At 50.9% G+C, this 21402-nt stretch overlaps 4 protein-coding genes across 4 annotated transcripts; 1 reads left to right on the top strand and 3 right to left on the bottom strand.

Annotated features, from left to right (window-relative positions):
- Positions 1-141: 141 nt before the first annotated feature.
- Positions 142-1680, bottom strand: CGCA056_v002387 (uncharacterized protein; the record flags this gene model as incomplete). The annotated part of the gene is made up of 1 exon (XM_037317645.1): positions 142-1680. One exon carries the CDS (start codon positions 1678-1680, stop codon positions 142-144), a length of 1539 nt encoding a protein of 512 aa, XP_037182501.1.
- A 3789-nt stretch (positions 1681-5469) lies between these two features.
- On the bottom strand, positions 5470-6528 carry CGCA056_v002386 (uncharacterized protein; the record flags this gene model as incomplete). Its single annotated transcript, XM_037317644.1, has 3 exons — positions 5470-5666; positions 5717-5970; positions 6023-6528. 3 exons carry the CDS (start codon positions 6526-6528, stop codon positions 5470-5472), a joined length of 957 nt encoding a protein of 318 aa, XP_037182500.1.
- Positions 6529-9476: 2948 nt separating this feature from the next.
- YAT7 (ATP synthase subunits region ORF 7) lies at positions 9477-10827 on the top strand (the record flags this gene model as incomplete). The annotated part of the gene is made up of 3 exons (XM_037317643.1): positions 9477-9589; positions 9668-10389; positions 10499-10827. 3 exons carry the CDS (start codon positions 9477-9479, stop codon positions 10825-10827), a joined length of 1164 nt encoding a protein of 387 aa, XP_037182503.1.
- Positions 10828-19649: 8822 nt separating this feature from the next.
- CGCA056_v002384 (uncharacterized protein) lies at positions 19650-20043 on the bottom strand (the record flags this gene model as incomplete). Its single annotated transcript, XM_037317642.1, has 2 exons — positions 19650-19767; positions 19826-20043. 2 exons carry the CDS (start codon positions 20041-20043, stop codon positions 19650-19652), a joined length of 336 nt encoding a protein of 111 aa, XP_037182502.1.
- Between the last annotated feature and the right edge of the window lie 1359 nt (positions 20044-21402).

The raw sequence follows: 21402 nt of genomic DNA, 5'->3' as shown, positions 1-21402 counted from the left end.
CCTTAAAGACAAGAGCTTACCCATGTCTATCGATATAATTCATCTAGAATCTCCGCATACCTTCCGGCGCCCTAATTTTATTCTGCTCTCCAGCACATTTACTCTATTTCATGGCCATACCTCCTCATTAAAGCCACATCCTCACTTGCCCTCCTTCGGCAGCACCCTCCACTGATCCGCAACCTTCAACCCATACCCTTCCGCGATGTCACACCCGCCGCGTCCCCACTTCATCTCGAAGATCTTGCGCCCCGCGCCGACGAGCACCTCGAACGCCTCCGCGAAGCCTTCCGCGTTGTAGTAGTACGGCTCGCCCTCGCCGCCGCGCTGGCTCTTCTGCCACGAGTTGCGGTTGTGGTCGTTGCCGCCCCGGTACTTGTAGTTCGTCATCTCCAGCACGACGGCCACGAGGGAGCGGAAGTACTCCCGCGCGCCAGCCTCCGCTTCCAGGTCGTCGGCGGCCGGTTTGGAGGCCGCGTTGTCGCGGGAGGCGGCTTTCATCTGCTCCTCTGCCTTCTTCTCGTCTTCCTTCTTCTTCTTTTCTTCCTCGGCCTTTTTCTTTTCTTCAGCGGTCTTCTTGGCCTTTGCCTCTTCTTCCTTCTTCACGTCCGCGGGGTTCGGCGGGTTCGGGTCCACCCACTCCGCCTTCGCCCCGGCCACGCGGAACAGCACGCCCAGATCGCGCAGGTGCGTCGACACGTCGTTGACGAGGCCCACGCGGCGGTGCTTCATCGTCCACCCGTCCATCGTCAGCCGCGCGTTCATGTCGCAGTCGGTCGCGTAGTACGGGATCAGCGAGTCCCACCCGCCGATGGCGTCCATCGCCGCGCGGTTGACGAGCGTGAGGTGGTCGTACTGGTACCACCGGAACGCCCACTTCTCTTTGCGTTCTAGCGTCGTGTTGAGATCGCGCAGGCAGTTCTCGTAGATGGTGCGGTACCCCTTCTCGCCCGCGGCAGGCGGGTTCATCACCTCCTCGCGCTCGGCGTCCGAGTAGAACTCCCAGGGGCGGTCGCCGGGGCGGTGGGTGTCGTCGCGCCCGTCCTCGGGGGAGAAGACGACGACGTCCTGGTGGGAGTAGAAGTAGTACGGCCAGTTGTTCGCGTGCGCGGTGTGGAGGAACATGTTTTGCATCTGCGAGAAGGAGAGCAGCGCGGGCGCCTGGACGACGTTCACCCCCAGCCGGGAGAGGGTCGTGTGGTTGAGGTAGAAGGGGTTCTGCAGCGAGAGCTTGTTTCTTGCGTTGGCGATCTGCACGCCTGTGTTCTCGAGGACGTGGATCGAGGAGGGCGGCCACCCGGCGGCGATGTAGCTCGCGACGCATTGGAGGAGGATAGGCCACTGGCGGGTGAAGCCTATGAAGAGCGGCGGCATGGCCTCGAGGCCGTATGCCTTATGGACATCCTTCCGGGGCCGGTTGTGCGCGGGGACTGGCGGTGGTGGGGAGGCGGTGTTGGCGAGGAGCGGGAAGGGGTCGATTACGGGCGGCGGGGTGTACGTCGGCGCGGGCTTGTAGCGCGGCGTCTCGGCGGGTTTTGAGGATTTGCTGCCGTCGCCGGAGGATCTGAAGAGGGAGTCGGTGGTGGTGATGCTCTCGCGGAAGCGGACGAGGACGAGGACGAGGGCGAAGAGGAAGACGGCGGGGAGGATGTTTCGGAGGCGGGAGTTGAGGGCGATCATTGTCGCGGGTTTTCGGGGGCTGACTTGCTGGGTTGGAATCCTTCAGCGCATGGGAAGGAGCAGGAGATCTTCGTCGGCGCTGGGTCGACGGCGCGGTGGAGGGGAAGACATTGCGGCCGGAGAGGTTGCCACGAGGCGAGGCAGCGGGAGGTGTTGTCTCTTTTGTTGGTCCGTTCGAGGCGGCGTGCCGTGTGTCGTATCGTGTCGTGTCACACAGCGGGAGATAGGCAACGTCTTACGCCTCCCCGAATGTGGGATGGGATCATGCAGCTTCCTTGTTGCTGGCCCGGGTGGGTGGTGGAAAGGGTGGAAACGCACGCGAAAATGCGGCTCGCCGACATGGGAGTTTGCGCCAGGCTGAGGCAGCTGTTCGGGAAACTTTTACAGGAGGGGTTTAGCGCGCTTTCGGGGGCCGTTTGACGGCACGCCCAGCTTGTTAGGCGTCCCGCTTTTCGGGCGACCAATGATGCGGCGCTGAAGCTTGACGATCGGAGCACGGCAACGGTGCTGGACCGGGGTATGCCTGCGTCCGGCCTGGGAGCCCGTTTGATGCAGGGGCAGGGGATTTGGGTTGCGTACGCAAGCTGTTATTTCATGGATGAACCTCATGATTTGACACATTCTGGCACAGGTTAGACGGGATGCGGTTTGTGTCCTCTGAAATATTCATCGATGAAGTCGCAGAGGATGAACAAGGTTGGCTACCTAGTCAACTTTGAGCTGGTTTCACGGCTTCAAGCTGCGTGACGTTGTACGCGCCCGGCATGTCGACTTTATGTATCAGTGTACGGCATGGAAAAATAAGAGATTGCCTATGTTTCCTGTGCTAAACCGACTACTTTCCTGATCAGCTCCTGAATTCAATGAGGGCTACGAAGTTAGACGACGCCGGTAGACAACGAAGATAATAGAAGATAATAACAGTCGTGATATTGGAAGTGACGATAATGCCGACTAATAGTAACGACGACAGCGAGCATGTAGGAAACGTAGTCGCTCTAGTACAAGAAAATTAGGCGGTCCCAAAAATAACCCGATTTCTTATACGCTGTCTGGAGATGTCGTGAGAGCCTTCAAGGAAACTGAGTAATCAAATTAGACTTTGCGCGCCACAAATAAAGATTCAATATTTATCAAGGTACTCAAAAGACACGGTGCACTCAAGAAGCTCTGCCGGGCTATTACTCCGCACTGGTTCAAGCACGCCATCTGCATTCACTCCTTCGTGTCATTCATCTCAGAAGCTCAGAACCTAGTCCGACATCTGCAAGCAACACACGGCTGAGATTACTGAACATGGAGAAACAACAACCCGCCATCCTCCTAGTACATGACGGTCATCCAGGCGATGAAATGCCGAAGCCAAGACCCAATGGCATTCTCGGCGTTGTCTACGACATTGGCCGAAGTCGATTGCCGTAAGAAGCCTTCACATGATGAATTGAAGCCTGACATAGATCGTTGACAGGGGATAGCATCATCTTTACTTTCAAAACACTAGCTTTGCTCGATGCCATTTTTACAAAAGTCAAGATTGAAGACGACGCTCTCATCAAATTGTTGGTTCTCGAGGGCTTGTTAGGGGCATGGATGGTCGCCATGGCTTATTCGGGGGTATTCAACGAAATTACGAAAGGCATGTCTAGTCTCCAGAAAAAGCAGCTGTTTATGGGCGTGTGAGGAGCAAGATGGAGAGATGAGCGAACTCAGAGATAGCGGTGGTCATGCTGCTGATACTGGGTTCTCAGAACTGTCCTCGGCTGTAAAAGGCTCCAAGGCACCGGGAGTCCCAAGATAAATAATTATGACGTTTGGAAAGTAGTCGCCTGATATTTCAGTGTGAAGCTTGAAGTCTGTTATTATATTGCAAGGTTGTTCATGCCAAGGGATGTGGTGGAGATTTAGAACAGAGACTGCATTCTTGAGGCTCACTTCTACTCGGCTTTTTTCGACATCCTCGGCGTTTTTAGGCCTTGCTAAAATCTCTTCGTCCCTCACTGAAGGTCATTCTATGGTTGAAGTAGGAGACCATCTCTCTGTTACCTATGCTTAGCAAGAACTTTGATGTTTGCATTTTACTTAGCAAAGTTGGCCAGCTGACCTCCCAGGCAAAAGCAACTTAGCTACTCTCTAGCTCCTCAAGTTCCACACGATCCATGAGAGACTGGACTTGCTCAAACGTAGCCTGTCGTTGATCAGCTAAGATTCAAGGGATCAGAGACAAAGCACTGGACTGGAGTCAACGTTTGATTTGGACACATCCCGGGGCGTTACGAGGTGACAGGCTGGGCAACCCTGCACATTCTCTCTCACGTCTTCTCTCTAGTATTCTTTCGTACTGCCGAGGCATGCTAACACGAAAAAAGCCTTGAGTAGTGATCTTACATTCTTTGCAAGGTTGCAAATGAACCCCGAACGAAAATAGAGTCTTAGGTTCAAATCCATCGGCAAAGACCTTTACCTAAACCACATTCCAAGATGCAATAAATCTGTTGTGGATCGCACCAAAAAAGAAAAGAAAAAAACATTTAATGGGATACCATGAGATCACTTTCTCTATTTTGGAGAACCCATTGCAGTAGCTTTTCCCTCCGTATTCCAGTACATTCAGTCATCTTCCGGGTATGCTCCTGGAAGGTGGAGAGGCGGATTCTCGGTTAGCTCCCAGAAGTCTCCCACAAACTCCTCGACATCAGCGTCCCAGATCAGTTCCCAATCTTGAGGGCGAGAGCCAAAAGTAAACGACATCAGTCGCGGACCATACAACCACTTACGGTCTCCCGGCAGCATCATACTCAGCTTCCACCAGCGCGTGCAGCTTCTATGGCTAGATTCATAGATCGCTAGCTGGTGCCTTCCATATTCTGACAAGTCATGACCTGAGGCATGGACGTCCTCAAGCCAAGATATCAGGTCCGAGTTAATTGACGCTTTTTCAAGCGTATATTACTAGTTGATTCGTGTCGCAAGCCCGGATGATCAATCCTGTTTTGCAGGCCGTCTAAAAAAAGACTTGATGCAGATGCGGCTGAGCTCTCTGATGGTTGCCACACTAGCTCATCCATCGAGATATCCGTCAGAAGCCATACTGCGAGCTCTTTCCAATCTCTAAAGTCTGTCACGTCAGCCTCTCTGTCCGACCATCTGTTGCTGTCTGGACCGAGTCGTCTAGATGCGAGGTAGAAATATTCGCTAGTGAAGTTGGCAAGTCTTGCCGCCCATGTACCTTTCAGTATGCTTTCTCTGAAAAACTGTGGGCTGACGTTTTTGTTGCGACAGAGTCTGAGAAAAAGCTGAGGGTTCGTCTGTTCCCAGAATAGGGTTCGAAACAGTTCAAAAATCGAAACTTCGCCGTTGACAGCATTTCTCTCCCCAACAAAAAGTGAGAGTAGTCCAGGAACTGTCCAAACGTAGTGGCAGACATAAACAAGGCCTAAAGCCTGGACATTTTCAAGGCTGAACAACTTGTCGCTGAGAGTTCCCAGAAGCCCAAGTTCAGCTACAAACTTGAACCAGTGCAAAACGCCATCGTCTTGATGGCGATCCGCTTGAATCCAAGTGTATTCAATAGTTTCCAGCAGGCCCGAACCTTCGATGTGAAAGCCCATAGTTACGAGGCTTCTGGCAACACTAAAGTTGCTTTCTCGCAAGGCAATCTGTATGTTCTTTTGATCATCAGCTTCCAAGTGTGATTTGCATCACGGTACCACTGCTCAACTAAGGAGCAACATACATCCAAGAGAGAATGACCAAATTCGTTGCGATCTAGTATGGACGCTCGACCACTAGTCAAATGCTCTGCGACTTCAGGCCACGAGCCTTGTCTGACAAGGTCGAAAATTCGATCGCATTTCGGACGGGTAGTCCAAGGTCTGATTGACGCGTTCCACCCCATTGGGCTACTGTATGCTTCAAAGTCCCAGGCTCTTCCAGACAGGCGCCATGGGAGTTCAACCCGCACTTGAGTTCAACCCGCACTTGAAGAACTTCTCTACGTCAGGAACAAATTCTTTTCATTGGAAACGTACGCACTGACCTTGTGCTGTCGGTTTTCCGGGATGCTTTGAAATCTGGTAGGTGTAACCGCCCAACAAGCGTCGCTGGCGCCACGCGATCGGCTTTGGCTTCTGCCTCCTCTGAAGTCTTCCTCCTTGGACTAGGTCGTTGAAGTTTGATTTCTCAACTAGGTCTTCCACCATGCGGCCGTCGGAATTGTTTGGGTCTTCTCCAAGCCGATCGGGCTGGACATTGTTTACGGTTTGTAGCAGCAGATGAGACTGAACCATGGACCTAAATAGCGCTATTAACATCGTGAATACACCTAGCACTTTCTTGAACTCACAAAAGCTGACCAATTTTGTCGTCCGTATTTCTGTGGAGGCTAATAGATTGCAAATGCAAGGCTTGTGACTCCCTCTGTGAGTGCAAGTTATTCACATTGAAGAAAAACGAAAGTGTCCGGGAGATGGTGTCCAATTCTGATCGGTATCGTTGGATCAGGGTCTTACTCAACATTGCCCTCAGCTTCGTCAAGTTCCTCTTCCCCCTTTTCGCTGTCACGATCCGTTGATTCAAATCCGCAGCCAATAGGTGAAGCTTCCCAGACACCTCCTTGTAGTTATGCATGAGTAGTAGAGCCGTATCGGTAGATGGGTCTTGAGCCTGATTTATGAAGACTGCCTCGGCCTCTTCCAGCATCGGTTTCAAATGCGTGAGATCGTTCATCAGTCGATTGATCTCTTCGGGGACATCTTGTGCCTCATCCCAAAGCTTTTTTGTCGTGAGTACGCTTTTCGCGAAGATTTCTGCCAATGCGACTGCACTCGAAACGGCGCCGAGCACCTCCATGTCGATTGACTTGAGTTATTTCCTGGCCTCTCGTGGCACGCTCGAATGGGTGGAAGGGGTGACGCCGGAGCCTAGAGTCCGTGCCCTCGCTCTGGGGACATCATGATTTTTCACAAGAGTAAAGAACATCAGAAGCGGCTTTCTCCGGGACGCAAGGGAGTTTAGAATCTTTAAAATGCTGCCTAATGCCAAGGGCATGACTTGCGTTGGTCCATCTGCCATCTGAGCCACCTCACGTATGCAGGATCTGCCCAATCATTTGGCTCTGTATTACCCACCAGGGCGCTTAGCATCTTATTTCTGCAGGCTTAGATGGGTCCTCTCTGGGTTTGAAAGCTGCGGTTCTGCCTCGCGGAAAAGCCATCACAAACAGGCGAACCAATCAGGGAACATAGGATGAATCTACGTTACCAGCGGGTGATGTAGCCCGTCACTCCGTTCAATATCTATGTCGAGACTGCATGTATCTGTGATCCAGTGAGTCTGACATATCGCATGTAGAACCACGATCTCTACTAGTATGCACCTTTTAGGAAGCCAAAGGGCACATTGAACTCCGTAAAATGGAGGAGTGGAATATCCACGACGTCTCAACGATCTTCGCCTTGAAATCAACTGAGAAAGACCTGTGTTATGAATCATAGTATTCTTATGATAGGTGAATGCGGTAGGCTTTTGAGTGTTAAGGTAATGTCAAGTATTTAGATTTTAATTTAGCCAATAGAGAGCAATGATTCATTTCAGAGATTTAACCCCTTCTAAGTACATACTACATAGGGTAATGATTTGCAGGTAAGATCTCCAGCGATGTAATTGAGTCTCGTAGTTATCTCTATGTTAGTCCCAGGGGACATAACAGATGTAGAAGAATTAGGTCATTATCATGCCCATAATGTTCCCCAAGAGCTTAGCTATCCGGACGGATACGTTCAGCTAATCAGTGCCAGTAACCACCAGTCATATATCTGAACTAGTTTATTGTGGTTAAAACTGTGTTCTTAGTGTTCTTTTGCTGTCGCATGATTTTCTACGACCACCACTACTGTTGGTGTTTTCGTCACGGTGATCGTCAACGTTATTAACATCGATGACGTTGCTGAGATCACATCATCACCATCCGTCCAAACAGCCAGAATAGTCCACTCAAATAATAAACAATGTCTCTGACAATATCATAGTTGTTATGGGTATGAGTTAGCAGACATTCGGGATGATAAATCCTTTTGGGGAGGCCTTCCAGAAGACTGAAAACGTCCTTGTAGACGCATCGGCAACGAATGAGATACCTCACTTTTACCATCTCCTCCTCGTCAGCTTATCGGTCATACACACCAAGGAGACCGCTATCAAAACAATCATGAAGGATAAAGTAATATATTATCACGGCCTGACCCCATCGCGACCCCATGATACTTCATGTCATCTCGCCTCCTTGGTATTAGCATGATCGATCGGTTCCACCCGCTGCACTCTTCAGTAAGGTGCTTGTGCGACATCTCATACCCGCCCAACCCGTGGATTTACATGTGACATGTAACCGCAACACCTCTCTTCGCACTTGAGCTGCCGCCGCCACCAGCTATATCCCTCATCGGTTCGCGGAACATCCCGCGCCAAGATCGCCATGAAAGCTGATCACCTCAAATACCGAGACATGCACCTTTTAGTGGCCCCTTCGATTGCCAATGTGCCAAGGCCCAATGCCCAAAACATCTACGCAAGAGGCTGGACGGGAACACCTTGAGCTCAATTTTTTCTGGCAAAAGGTCTGGAGTTGAACAGCATGATGGGCGACTGAAGTTGAGATTTAGTTTAGACTGGTATTACTAGGGCGCCAACGCGAAGAGCTGAACGTCCGGCGCCTGCTTCAGCACCTCGTGGCAATATTAGCTAGTGATGTTCGAATACTCAATCTCTACCTTAGCGGCCGCCTCCTCCACATGAAGAGCCACCTACAAAAACGTCTCAAACAGCTGAAAGCCTTGCTGTTTCCGGTGCCTCTAGCCGAAAGGTGAACCAATAACCGAGGGGCTAATATAGCCGGCCTTTCTTGGCGGGCAGTAGGTAGGGGATCACCATCTTGGTTTCGTGGGGAAGTCTGTTGATCCCACGTTCAGCTATCATTCTTTCACAGCCACAAGACGATTATCAAGTCGCCTCGGTCTACTGTGCGAAAACAACAGACCACACTTAACGGCGAGAGGTGCTGGATTAACGTGTGAGACCTACCATCCTCATGTATGCTAAGAGCATTCTAGGCCATGCCGGGCCACACCTAGTGAATCCGTGCCTAAGGCCTGCAGGGAAGTGGCTTTTGGAGTACAGATATCATTGATCAGACGCCATCCCGGGGCAACGAGGAGGGGTGCATTGTGGTCAGAAGTCCAGCCTTCTTGAGACTTTATTGCGCCAGACTCTTGCGGCATTTGCAGTCTGCGTGGGATCCCCAACAACAGCAGCTTCTATACAAACAATTCTCGACAGATCAAGCCTGCTTCACTCAATACTGAATACGAACTTACTGTCTATCGACAGGATTTGAACGGCAGATTGAACAAACACAACCGCCTAGTATGTCTACTACTTCCATCATCACCACAAAGATGCCCGGCTTCGTGTATGTGAACGCCACACCGGCGTTGTTTTGCGTACCATGCGACCCTGTGTACCCAATAACTTCCCCCAAAGGAATCGACACCATTGTACAATGGCCCCGGGGCTCACAACTCAGCTATTCGATCATACCGCGACAAGAGAGCAAGACACTCGAGTTTGTGATGAAAATTGTCAAAGAAGCTATGCACGAGTGGTTTAGTGAGCTTGGGAATACGCTTGAATTGAGAGAGGCTCGCGCTGGCGAGCTCGCAGACATTCGCATATCATTTCGGACCGACATGCCAAGTTGGAGCTGCATCGGGGCCGCCGCAGCTGATAGTGTTCCTTCAAAGATGGAGCCTACGATGAACTTCAACTTTGGAGGATGGAAGAGCTCCAAGGCTGTGTACTCGCATGATGCTATCAAGAGGCTCGCTCTTCATCTTCTTGGTCACGCTCTTGGGTTGTGAGTAAAGCCTCCGTATTGAATGAAGAAAATAACCGCAGAATTGCGAAACTATTCAGAGAACCAACACCATTCTAGGCCTCATGCCAAGCTGAATCAGTGGCCATTATCATGGAAGGAGGTCGAACTTGAACTGGAGTGCGATTCGTTCAACGCTAAACTGCTCCGTGATGCCAAAGGCTGTAACCAACTACGGGACCCCGAGTGGATCATGCATTATGATGTCCCAGCTCGACTAGACAACAGCAGGACTGAAATACGACAAGGCGGCTGTTTCATAGACCAAGAGGCTCGAAGTCTCGTACAGTCTTTATATCCCAAGGTTTTGGAAGCTTCGTTCTTTCAATGCGATACATCCGACTTCTCGAAAGAGTCCAGCGCCGAAGACTTCTTCCGCACAACCTGTACCGCCAACATCGTGACTGGCATTCGCAAAGTGGACATGGGTATTAATGCCAACTTTGGCCTCAAGTCCGAGGTTTCCAACGTCGACAGCGCTGGGTACAAAATCAAAATGGGAACTTGGTACGAGATATGCCTGAACGCAGCCATTTGCAACGTCCTTTCCTTCAAACAGGCAGATGAAAGAGTTCAGACAGGGAGCGCCAGATGGGACAGTCTGACTGGAGGAAACGAGCGATGGACCCGACAGACATTTGAGAAAGCTTTCACGCGGACTCCGAGTGTCGTTGTCTTCATTAGTGCATTTGACACTGAAGAGAGGAAGGTCGTGCGCATCGACGTGGCGCCTTTGGACATTGATAAGAACGGATTCACAGTCCATCTGAAGACCTGGAATGGTTAGTCTCACCTCTTACCCGTTCTCATTTGTATGGAAAGCCCCCGAAAACATCTGCATTGGTACCAATACTATAATTAACAGCCCGAAGGCTAATTCCTGCTTCTCAGATTCCAATATCTATGACATAACGGCCACTTGGGTCGCACACGAGCCAGATGAGTGGTCTATCCGCTCCGGCCCTCTCGACATCGCATTCGATCAACGCCAGACAAAGGACGTAAAACTCACGAGCGATTTTACCTTCCCAATGAAGGAGAAACCTGCTCAACTCTTCTACGCTTTTTCGCACATTGATGTGGAGCCCGACAGAAATCTCCAAGTAGATTTGTATGCGAACTGTGACGAGAAGAGGGTGTACGCAGAGTTCCACACCTGGGATAATGAGCAAGGCTTTTTTCAGTGTAAGGGGTGTTATATTGCTCTTGCTCAAGTGTAGGGTTGTGAAAGAGGTCTCCCCAATGTTCTGCTTCACAGCATCTTTTTACTGTTTCCACTTATAATAGCCCAGAAGTCCATTGTAATCTACCAGAGGAGATGCTATTGCAATCCGAGCACCTCCTTCAGACTGGATAGGGTTATCCTCAATACATCCAACAAGATGGGCAGAACAGCATGATTATTGCCAATACATTAAGATCATAATCCTAACGACTGCAATATAACATCTTTACCATTCTGGGCGAAACTTCATTTTAATTGACAGTTGTAATCTGTTGGCTCCTTGTTCACCGTAATAACAATTGGTGTTGGCATCCAAATCGAGAAAATGGAAGTATTGCTTGCGACTTTGCCACGCCTGATGCCCTTGAATTCAGCCATTGCTAGCAACAACCCATTACTTAACGAAAAATGAGGATATTGTCCTTTGATCAAACCCCCCAAAGTGGAGCGAATGTTTTCTCGTTTACAATCCGCATCTTCCACACTGTAATCAAGAAGACAACGTATTGTCCAATACGTGTTACTCCTTGCAAATCTCGATATTGCTTTAGCACTGATCGTGGATATGAGGGGGCGGCGTTCATGGGACTCTGTCGCAGGTGGCGAGACACATGTTCAGCACTAAGAGTAGAAACTAGTTCTAGGCACTTCAGGCCAAGGGTCACAAATTCGGCATATAATTATTATGGTGACGTAAAGGGCTCAAGCCATCAGACTAAAGCTCAGGCGAGACTGATTCTCCAAGTTCACCCCGCTCTTGGAAGACTTCAGCTCGTACAGTTGCTGACCGCGTGTCACCGCGACAATTACCCCCTGGCTGCATTTAATGTGGCCGTGGAATGGATCGCTACGGGCGGTTAAACGCCTGGAGCGCCAAGCAGTGCGTGTTACTGTGCATGACTTAATGCGGCGTCCCGATTGTGAATGCACTGTCTTAAGGTGGCTTGTAACTTGGCTTTACCAAGCCAAATACTAGTACCCAACTGCGCTAGCTCATAGGGTCAATCACCAGCATCTGCAATAAACAAACAGTATTCCGGTCTTATTCCAGTAGCAGAAGTTCAAATGTCGGGGACATAGGACGTTCGGTCAAGGACAGATTTCGTCCTTTCGCAAAGAGAACATATACGCATCTGCCTTATCTTTAACCTTCACGAGCACGTCAAGAGCATCATAATCCACTTAGTCTACCACCGTTATACTTCAAAGCTACTTCTCTACATATCAAGATTCATTATGTCACTTCAAGATATTCTCGAGCCGAATTTGCACCGCTATATAGCCCGGTTGAATGGTCGCTACGTCTGCACTCGACTCCTTACCCATAATGGCGTTACCATAGCCATAGCCTTAGGCAAGACAGAGAGTGGCTCATTCTTCTTCGGCTACTCAATCCTCAATGCCCAGGACGGGGCCACAACCAGCGAGAGTCAGCCTGCGAAAACGGCTGTCGATTCTGATAAGCTCGAGTCGCAGTGCTGGTTCAATGATGCGAAGAGGCTGCAGTTTTCGTCTGAGGTCAGGGTCGTTGGCGAAGAAGCAATTCCCGTGCATCAGATACCAGCTATCGATCGAAGCTACCGAAAGGTCATTCGCTCGCTAAGTCAAAAGCCGAAGCTGGATCAATGGCTCTCATCTTCCCTATGTCTGATAAACCAGGAGGTCTTTGACTTCCAAGTCCTGTCCGATGGCCGATACATATATGTTTTCCGCCAGAGCGCATCAGCGGAGACCACGTGGCCAAATCAATTCATGTCAGAAAGCCGTGACGGAAAGCCACCGGTCGACAGCAATCTCCTTTGTGACCGATTTGCGCTCGTCGGTTAGACTCTCAGTCAGCCCTTGGAGACACGGTACCAGCGAAGCCGTCAGAAGCAGATCCCGCTAAATGAGCAGGATACACTTCGTGTCAAAGACATCAACGATGAGCCGTTCTACGAATCCACACACTCTCTTCAATTCGTCCGGGACCTTTCTGAGGGTAGGTTCTGTGTTCTTCGAGCGCCCACTGTGATCAACAACGTGACCAAGTGGATGACTTTCGCTTATTCTAGGAAGATGGGACAGATCGAGTGTTTAACCACCGACGTAGCTTCCAATGGGTTGTTTGACCTTCACGGACACGTTTACTACACATGCGACTCGAATCCACATCCTAGCACCAAAGTGTTCGCCAATGGCCCAGGCCCCTGTACAGCCGCAAAAGATGACGGCAGCGGAACCCGTTCGAAAGCGAGAGCTCCAGTCTTGCCCAAGACGCCGGCGTCGAAGCGCGCCATTGAGTTGAGCGGCGATGCAGGGCTTCAGCTGAGAGAGCCTGTCGATCTCACGAGCCTGCTTGATGGCTTCACCTTGGAGGCTTGGGTGAAACCCGAATCCGACGAAAAGAAAACGGAGGAAACGGCCAAGGACTCTAGCTTCTCAGTGTTTCGTGTTTCAAACAATACTCCAGGGAGTTTCATCAATGACGAACTTCGACTGACCATTCAGGTGGTTGGTGAGAACAAAGCAATCGTTACATCAGAAACAGCTCTGAAGGCAGATGAATGGAACCTCGTTGCTGTCACCTACAACCCGCCGGTGTCAACCTATGGACTGGCAATCAATGGAGCGGCAGCGGGCTCCGCCATCAGTAGTACCCCTCCTGGCTCGTTCTCAGGGATCGGATTGCAATCACAAGGGCCAAAAGGCTACTTTACAGCACTCTTCGACGAAGTACGTGTTTGGAGCCGTCCGCTCCATCCATCTGCTATCAAAGACAGAATGTGTAAGCGCGCCACGGTTCTAGTACCTGATTTGGAATCGTGTTGGCACTTCGACGAAGACTCCGGCACGACCGCCTTCAACGCGACAGTCAACCATCGTGAGCTGATGGTGGTCTCCCCTGAAGATGGTACACCGTTTTCCGACAGCTGGGTTCGATCAGCTGCGCCTATGGTGTCAAGCTATGGACTCTCGCGACGGATAATGCGTGTATCTGCTCCCCTACAGATCAAATGCGGTCTTTGCGCCACAGTCTATAACGAGCAAGTCGCCGTATCCGAGAAGAAGAGGACCAACTCGGAAGGGGAATCGGGTTGGAAGCAAAAGTCCGGCGATGGTGCGCAGCCCAAGCATATGAAGCGTGGAGCCAGAGTGCTCCTTTGCTTCATTTCTGGTATTGACGCCACACCTCTGCGTTTGGCGGCCCTCGACTTCGGCTTGCTATCTGACGGCACTCTTGCCGACACACCAGCCTTGATGAATCCCCCGGCGCTAACGGCCGCTTCCTCGAATTCTGCCAACGCAAAGGTCGGCACAGTGGGATGGAATGTGCCAACAGCTCTCTTGTATGTCGGGGTCGAAGGCATGGAGATCTTTGGGGGAGTTGTTGCCCTTGATGCGGTTGGGTGTGAGCCCTCGGCGCCCTATGCTTTTGAGTCTGCCACAGGAATCGTGACAGTCTATTTCAAAGCACGAGCAGTTTCGGGGGAGGGGCATTTAGCCTTGAATTACAACATAGCTGGCCACGGAGCTTTGTGCTTCGACTCTCGGTGAAAACGAGGACCTGCTGGCAACGAGCAAGCTTCGACACGCGGAGAACATAGTCGTTCAGACGGATCTATGCACCTGGGCGCCTGGAAAATTGGCTTTCAACTTAACGCTGACGGCCAATATGGTCGATGGGAAGAAGATAGTCGAGACATGGGCAGGTAAGAACTTTTTGTGTGAACTGTTCTACATGTTCTGCGCTAATTGGAAACGATTCAGGCGTCCCTTCAAAGTTGGAAGAGCTGTGCAGCCTGATTAACGGCACTAAACTGGCGACAACACGTACTATCGGCCATGTGGCTCAGCTGGTAGAAGTTACCGTGAGTTTGCCTACCACTTGTGTTGACCTTCTCTCAGCTTTATTCTAATATGGTCTATGAAACAGACAAACGGCTACGCAAACATGGAGACACCGCCAACTGACACTGCTCTTTTGGATGTTCTCACGGACTCCCTTACGGCAGGAACATCTTTGAGTATCGGTATGCGGAGCTACTTTGTACTCAAAGACACAAGCTGGAGACAAGAATCTCGTGGCCGTTCTATATAACGACCAGAGACCGAAAGGCAGCCCGCTTGATAAAGGTGCAGAGGTGACGGCCAAGGGCTATCAACATGAACTCCTGGTTACCTGTGAAGGCAAATTTGCTGGCAATTTCTCGCATGGATCCGGCATCGTGAGCATGGCATGGTCCCCATCGGCTGTGATCAGCGGTGCGGTCGCCAAAGCATCAGAAGCAAATATCCAAATCCCTGGAACTAGCTTCATCAGCGGTAGCAGCCAGAGCCCATCCTTCGGTTCTCCACCTCGCTCGACTGCTCTCCGACTTGATGGTCGCACCAAATGCTACTCCATGCTGGAGGATACAGTGGCGACGGCTGCCTGCGCTGGCATATGTTTCGAAACTTGGATCAAGGTTGAATCGGAATCGACCAATACTATCCCAGTTGCCTACACGTCAGAGCGGCTACCACGTGCTGAGGGGTTGACTAAGGAACAACAGACCTTCGTGCTTGGTATCGCTCAGCCGTCAGGGGGAGGTCCTGTATTCGACATGATTGGCAACGTCAACGGGACGCGATTTGCAGTCAGTCGGCCCTCTGCTCTGAGGTTCGGCGAGTGGACACACTTTGCTTGCTCAAGCCAAAGTGCGTTCGCCCTCATGAGTTCGGGCAAGGGTTACGTTGACCTTGGCAAATCGGAAGAGTGGAATGTCTTCGACTTCTCGCTGGCATTCACACTTAAACTCAACAAGAAGTCTGAAAGCGATGACAGGGAGCATTGCATCCTTGTGAAAGGTGACAGGAATGCAAATTCAACACCCTTGAATGTCAAGATATCTTTAAGCAACCGACTTCAACTCTCCTATTGGGCTATGGGTGAGGATGGCACCAATCCACAACGGCGCGTGTTCGAATCACCCAAAGCCTTCGATGCTGGCAAGGCATACAAGGTCTTTCTGTCTCGCAAGCTCGTCCAAGTCTCTCAGAAAGAAGCTTCGGAGCCTGGCCAACCAACGAGAAGCAAGCCCCCAAGGCCTTGTCAGCAGGTCACCATGCGTGCGTGGAATTCGAAGGGGGAGGTGGAGTTTGAGATAATTCCGAGGAGCGTACAAGCTCTTGAGAACGATGAGATTGCTTTCAAGAGCCAAGTTGAAGGTCACCAGATTCACGGCTCTGTACGAACGAATCAGGCACCTCTCTCTCTCGGTGGAGCGTCGTGGGCCAAGGAAAGCGGGTTACGAGGCGCAATTGGGTCTATCCGACTGTACTCCTCGGCCATTAAACTTCATGAATCGGCGTTCGAGCTGTGCGCTGCCTCTGAAAGCACGAACGGCATGATTGGCTCTTGGTCTTGCCGCGAAGGAGGAGGTGTCAGTCTTGTGGATGATCTGAATCGCAACCATGGCAAGTTCCAGGGTGAGCTGAGCTGGGTTCGCAGTCCGTATGACCCAGACTCCCAGCTCTCGTTTCACATCAATGCTTCGAAAGTCAAGCATAAGCAGCCAGAGGCGAAGGAGATGAGTCTCCTTGAACAGGCTTCTCCCACAGGACCGCATCAATTGTCAATCGGAAACGTTTTGATGGATTACGGGAACGAGGAGTGTCGTTTTCTTCGCCCCGGGCCGGGATTCTGTGGCGGATTTGACGAGCTGCGCATTTGGAATACGCCGCGAACCCGAGAGAACATCTGCGATTCAATGAACACTTCATTGACCGAGACCACAGCGGATCTTGCTGTCTATCTTCCATTCCATGATGAGAGGGCGGTTAACTCACCCGGGAATTCGCCTCAGGGGTCGCATGCTGTGCTCACCGACACTTCAGCCAACTGCTGGCATCTTACGCCGCTCTTTGGATTTGAAGCGAACGCAGTATCATCCCAAGCACCTGTTGGGCTGGATTCCGCCTGCGTAGACCACACACTGAGACTCGATATCCACCCACCTCAAGGGGCCACCATTGTTGCTGGGCCTTCTGTGGCCGAGTATGGTGACATGGAGATGGGCGTCCAGTTGACTAGTATCTGGAAGGACGGCGACGATGACAAAAAGCAGGCAGGATTTGAGCCGTCCAACACTGGTCTCGCTCTCATTGAGAGTGAGGTCGCGGATGTTTTCGCGCTTCGTCTCCAGATGCGTGGGTCGATTGCGCCTGTCGTCGCCTATCAGATGCGACCCAATGCAGACATTCCCAAAGATCGCAACCTTGTCACCTTTGAGATCAATCCTACCTACACCAAACAGGGTTGCCTTGATGGCCGTCGTGGTGCGACCAACGACCCGCACTACCCTGCGCTGTCCTCAGCCCCAAAGGATGCGTCGTATTACAAACCGACAGAAGCTTACGCACTCCGGGAGCGTATTAGTCGGGCTGAGGAACAACTCCAAGGCGAATATGACCGCCAGTCGCTGCTCTATACCGATGAGCTCCCTCAACGTACGTATCGAAATATTTGCAATGCATACGTGTGGACCGCAGACGGAGGAACGTTTCAAGAGACGAACTCAACCCTGGACATGGTCAGGTCCGAGGTTGGAGGGAACTTGGACACCAAAACCAGCCTAGTTGACTCGGACGAGGAAGAGGTTTCGGTTATGAATATTAACGCAAACCGTTCCGTTGATGCTATGTTCAGCGCCCACTTCAATTTTGTGACGACGAAGGACAAGTCATCAGAGGAAGGCTTTGAGCTAGCCACAGAGCTGCCTCCATCCGTCGGCATCAGGTACCAGGACAAAAACACTGGCGAATATTTCAAGACACCTGGTGCCGTTGATGCGTATAGGTGGATGAGCCTTTGGCTTGAGCCAAGCGTGGAGGCAACGCACACTTTCTTCGAGCACGTTCTGAACCATGTCTGGCTTGAGAAGTCACCGGAGCCCAATGCTCAACTGCTGCGGACTCTGCGCGAAGGACTGAAGAACGAAACGGGCAATGCACGCACGAAGGCCTGGCGCGTCCTGCATCGCTGCACATATGTTAGTCGCATACCCGAGAAGATTGAATCCCGCCCAAGGGACGCGATGTCTACCAAGGAACAAAAGCCATCGACCCTGCTGGCCGGCATTGGCAGCAATTGGCTGTTGATCCAGAAGCTGGAGCCATTTGCACGCGATGCCAAATCGCGGAGAAATCTCGCGACCAATTTGAAGCCTCACGTTCTGAGGTTCTTCCCGACCCTGATCGCCCAGACTCGTTTGTTCAACCAGGTGCTGGATATGTTGGCAGATTATGTTGGACTGTCCTGACGGTCTATTGTGTTGAGCTTTTCTAGCCGGACAGTGTCCACACACGCGCGCGTAATCCGTACCTCGTGCTAAAGCATCACCGTCGTTATCGCCGTAGTCGTCGCTATTGTTCTCGCTATCGTCGTTTTCGTCTATTGCCGTCGTCCTTTATCGTCGCTTCTCTCTCTACTATTACGGGTCATAGGAGACACTGCCCGGCTAGCAAAAATCATTGTCTTTGCTGGAGGTTTTCGAGAACACAGAGCACGGCCGACCTTTCGTCTCAGAGCATTTACGCATCAGGGCAGGACGGTGCTGTAGATAGTCACAGTCCCTACTGGTAGCTTAGAATCCCGATTTCATTTTGTGGTGGAAGTCTTAGAAAGTCTTAAGGGACTGCGTCTTCCCCGTCTTCATGAGGTTTCCGTGTAGCTGTCCCTGATAAAAAGGGCAGACATGAAGATCTAGACTCTGAACCCCAAGAACGCTCGCCCGCAATGGCCCGTCTTCGTCTAGGTCTTCTGAAAAAAGGAATTCATAAACAACTTCTGGATACCTAATGAATGAGGAGATGTACAAGCCTCTCGGCGTAAAAGATCGTGAAGACCCACGTGAAAGGGATGTCTCCACTGAACCACGATGCGTTCGAGAATAGATTTCCAGCTCGGATGAGTGCCATGACACCGTATGCAAGCCATGAAAACAAGATGATGAGACCGGTTCTACTTAATGAATCAGCAGAAATATCAGCAACAGCCGGGTTTGACGTACATGCGCAGCTTTGCGAGTAGACGGCAGATGAATCTCTCTATGTCAGTATGGTTCCGGCATCCATTGTTAGCCAACTGATCCGAACTCAAAGCCCTAGAATCATCATTTTCGCTTGATCCTTGCTTTTGGATATCAATCGGTGGCTGAAAGTCTGTCATGATGGCTGCCGAGTGGTGGATAGAGTGAGGAATTGGCAAGGGAAAGAATTTCCAATTCAATTTTCTTTCTGTGCTGTCAAGAGAGCTGTCAAAACCACGAAACGCACGTCCCTATTGGGCGTGGCAGGCAGCAACCGAGTTATTTTAACCAACAAGGTGTACACCTGGTGAACCTGGAAAGTACTCACCCTTTGGTATCTACATTAGTTTGGGACTTCAGATGTACAAATCAGGATCCCCTGTAAGTCTCATGGTAATGTGCTTATCACTTCTATAGGAATAATCATAGCAAGGAAAACAATACGAATAGCGATAATAATAAACACTACAAACGACGACGATAGGGACAGCGAGGACAGTGACATCGACGACGGTGACAACGTAAGCAATTACACAGGCTGAGAGATATCCAGGGGTCTAGCATGATGCACCAATTACACACGTTTATGCAGACACTGCATGGATAGCCAACCGACACCGCCCGGCAAGCAAAACGTTTAGACTTCACGTTTGAATTCAATATAATTGTTAATGAGAGCAACTAAGAATTTCCATGTACGCCGCGAGGATAAGCTATGAATTCCCAAATATCTTTATGCAGTCTTGTAAGTGATGGTCCCCAAGTTCTAGCAAATGATTTCCACCGCGGCGTGGAGAATGGAATGGCAGTCAAGATCGCCATCGGGAAGAGTGAAGTCACTGCCCCCGCAGTTGGAACCACTCCATGTCTTGATTGTGCAACCACTGTTTCTCATATCAGTACACTAAAGGCTCGTGGAAAAGAACGTCGGGTGCTTCATACCGCTTATCAGCGACCTTGATCGAGCGCTTGTTGGAGATCGGGATGCAGCGACGTGCCCCAACGCCGGTCACCTCAAAGACCTGCTCGCCGTTCGTGCAGAGGTCATCGCTGAAGGAGGAGACCTTGGAATGGTCCTGGCGAGACTCAAGCTGAACGGGGTTGGCGAGAGCCAGAGAAGCAAAGACGGCGGTTATGATGGTGGCGGTAGAGAACTGCATGTTGAAGGTATTATTAGGGGAATGAGCTATGGGCAGATTGTATGAATTAGTGTGCAGTCTTTGAGTTGGAGATGTTGATGCTGATGCTGGATGAATACAACTTCAAAGTGGAAAACAAGCCGTCATTTTATATCTTTCGAGACCCCCTCAAACGGTGTAAATACTGAAGCCTGGAGCTGCAGCTGTGAAGCCCCTGGGCTGAGCATCCCATGTCATCGAAATCAGACGAAGCGGGAAACCTTGACTTTCTCATCTTCCTGCCGGAAGTGTCAGTACCTACCTAGGCGCAGTGAAAGGCCCGTATCAACAAATCGTCGATACTTGGCATGGATTTACATGCAGATCTATCAAACGGACTTTGGCTGACGTGAGAGATTTTACTGTTTCAGGGAGACGCTATACTTGTGCGCACAACATTATCGTGTCAAATACCGAGACAGTCGTCGGCTCAATGATCATCGACGGAGACTCTCCCTGGGGAATTTGGGGTTACAAATGTCAAGAGCTCACAACCCGAGCCCCCTGCATCTGGCCCCCAAATGGCGGGTAAATGCCGTGTAGGAGCCGAACTCATCATGGGACGGAATCCTTCCAAGGCAGCAGAAACAGAATTGACAAGTAGGATGACATTCAGGGGTGCGTATTGAAAGAGACACGGGAGGGTTTAGTGTTCCTGAAAGTAGCCCCAACTCAAAGATCTGCGATGGGGGCTGATGCTTGTCTCTGCATGTCTGCCAGGGAACCGTCCGATTCGCGAGCACCCGCGGGTAGGCGGAAATAAGGCGTATCGCTTTCGACAATTCGCTAGGCAGTGTCCAAGTAAATGCCTTGCTACCTTGTCCAAAACAAAGTTGGGCTGTTGTGCTGCGCGTGTGGTTAATAATATTTTACAAGTAATTGGTAGCCTCGCCCGAACTCTGTCGAAGTCTGGGGCTATCTTGGGGAGGGGATGCATGATTTGGACATGTTGATGACAGGCAGCTAGGTAGCTTCCCCGTATTGCCATGGCAGAAAAGCAATCGGAAAATTAGATGCAACTTGAAAGCGGATTCTGTTCGCTCGATGGCCATTTATTGCATTGCATACAAACTTGTAGAACACCATCGTGATAAGATGCCTTTTCTGGTTGAAGCTGAAGAAAGAATGCCAAGTCATGACCGTGAATAGCCGAAGCCGGCGTCGGGGTCATGTCGGAATGAAGCCGCGATTAGTCATCATCGAGCTTTACTGCCCCTCACTGCTTTTTACCCCGCCAAAAGAGAGAGAGCCACAGCGGCGCACCGACAAACGGGCGGCTCACCCCGCTGCAGATGCCACAGAGGTGACCGAAAATCGGGTCGCAAATGGCGTAATCCAGCA

This window comes from Colletotrichum aenigma (assembly GCF_013390185.1).
Source record: "Colletotrichum aenigma strain Cg56 chromosome Unknown KSG_Cg56_contig02, whole genome shotgun sequence".
NCBI classification, from domain to species: Eukaryota; Fungi; Ascomycota; class Sordariomycetes; order Glomerellales; family Glomerellaceae; genus Colletotrichum; species Colletotrichum aenigma.
This window is presented reverse-complemented; position numbering and strand designations above follow the sequence as displayed.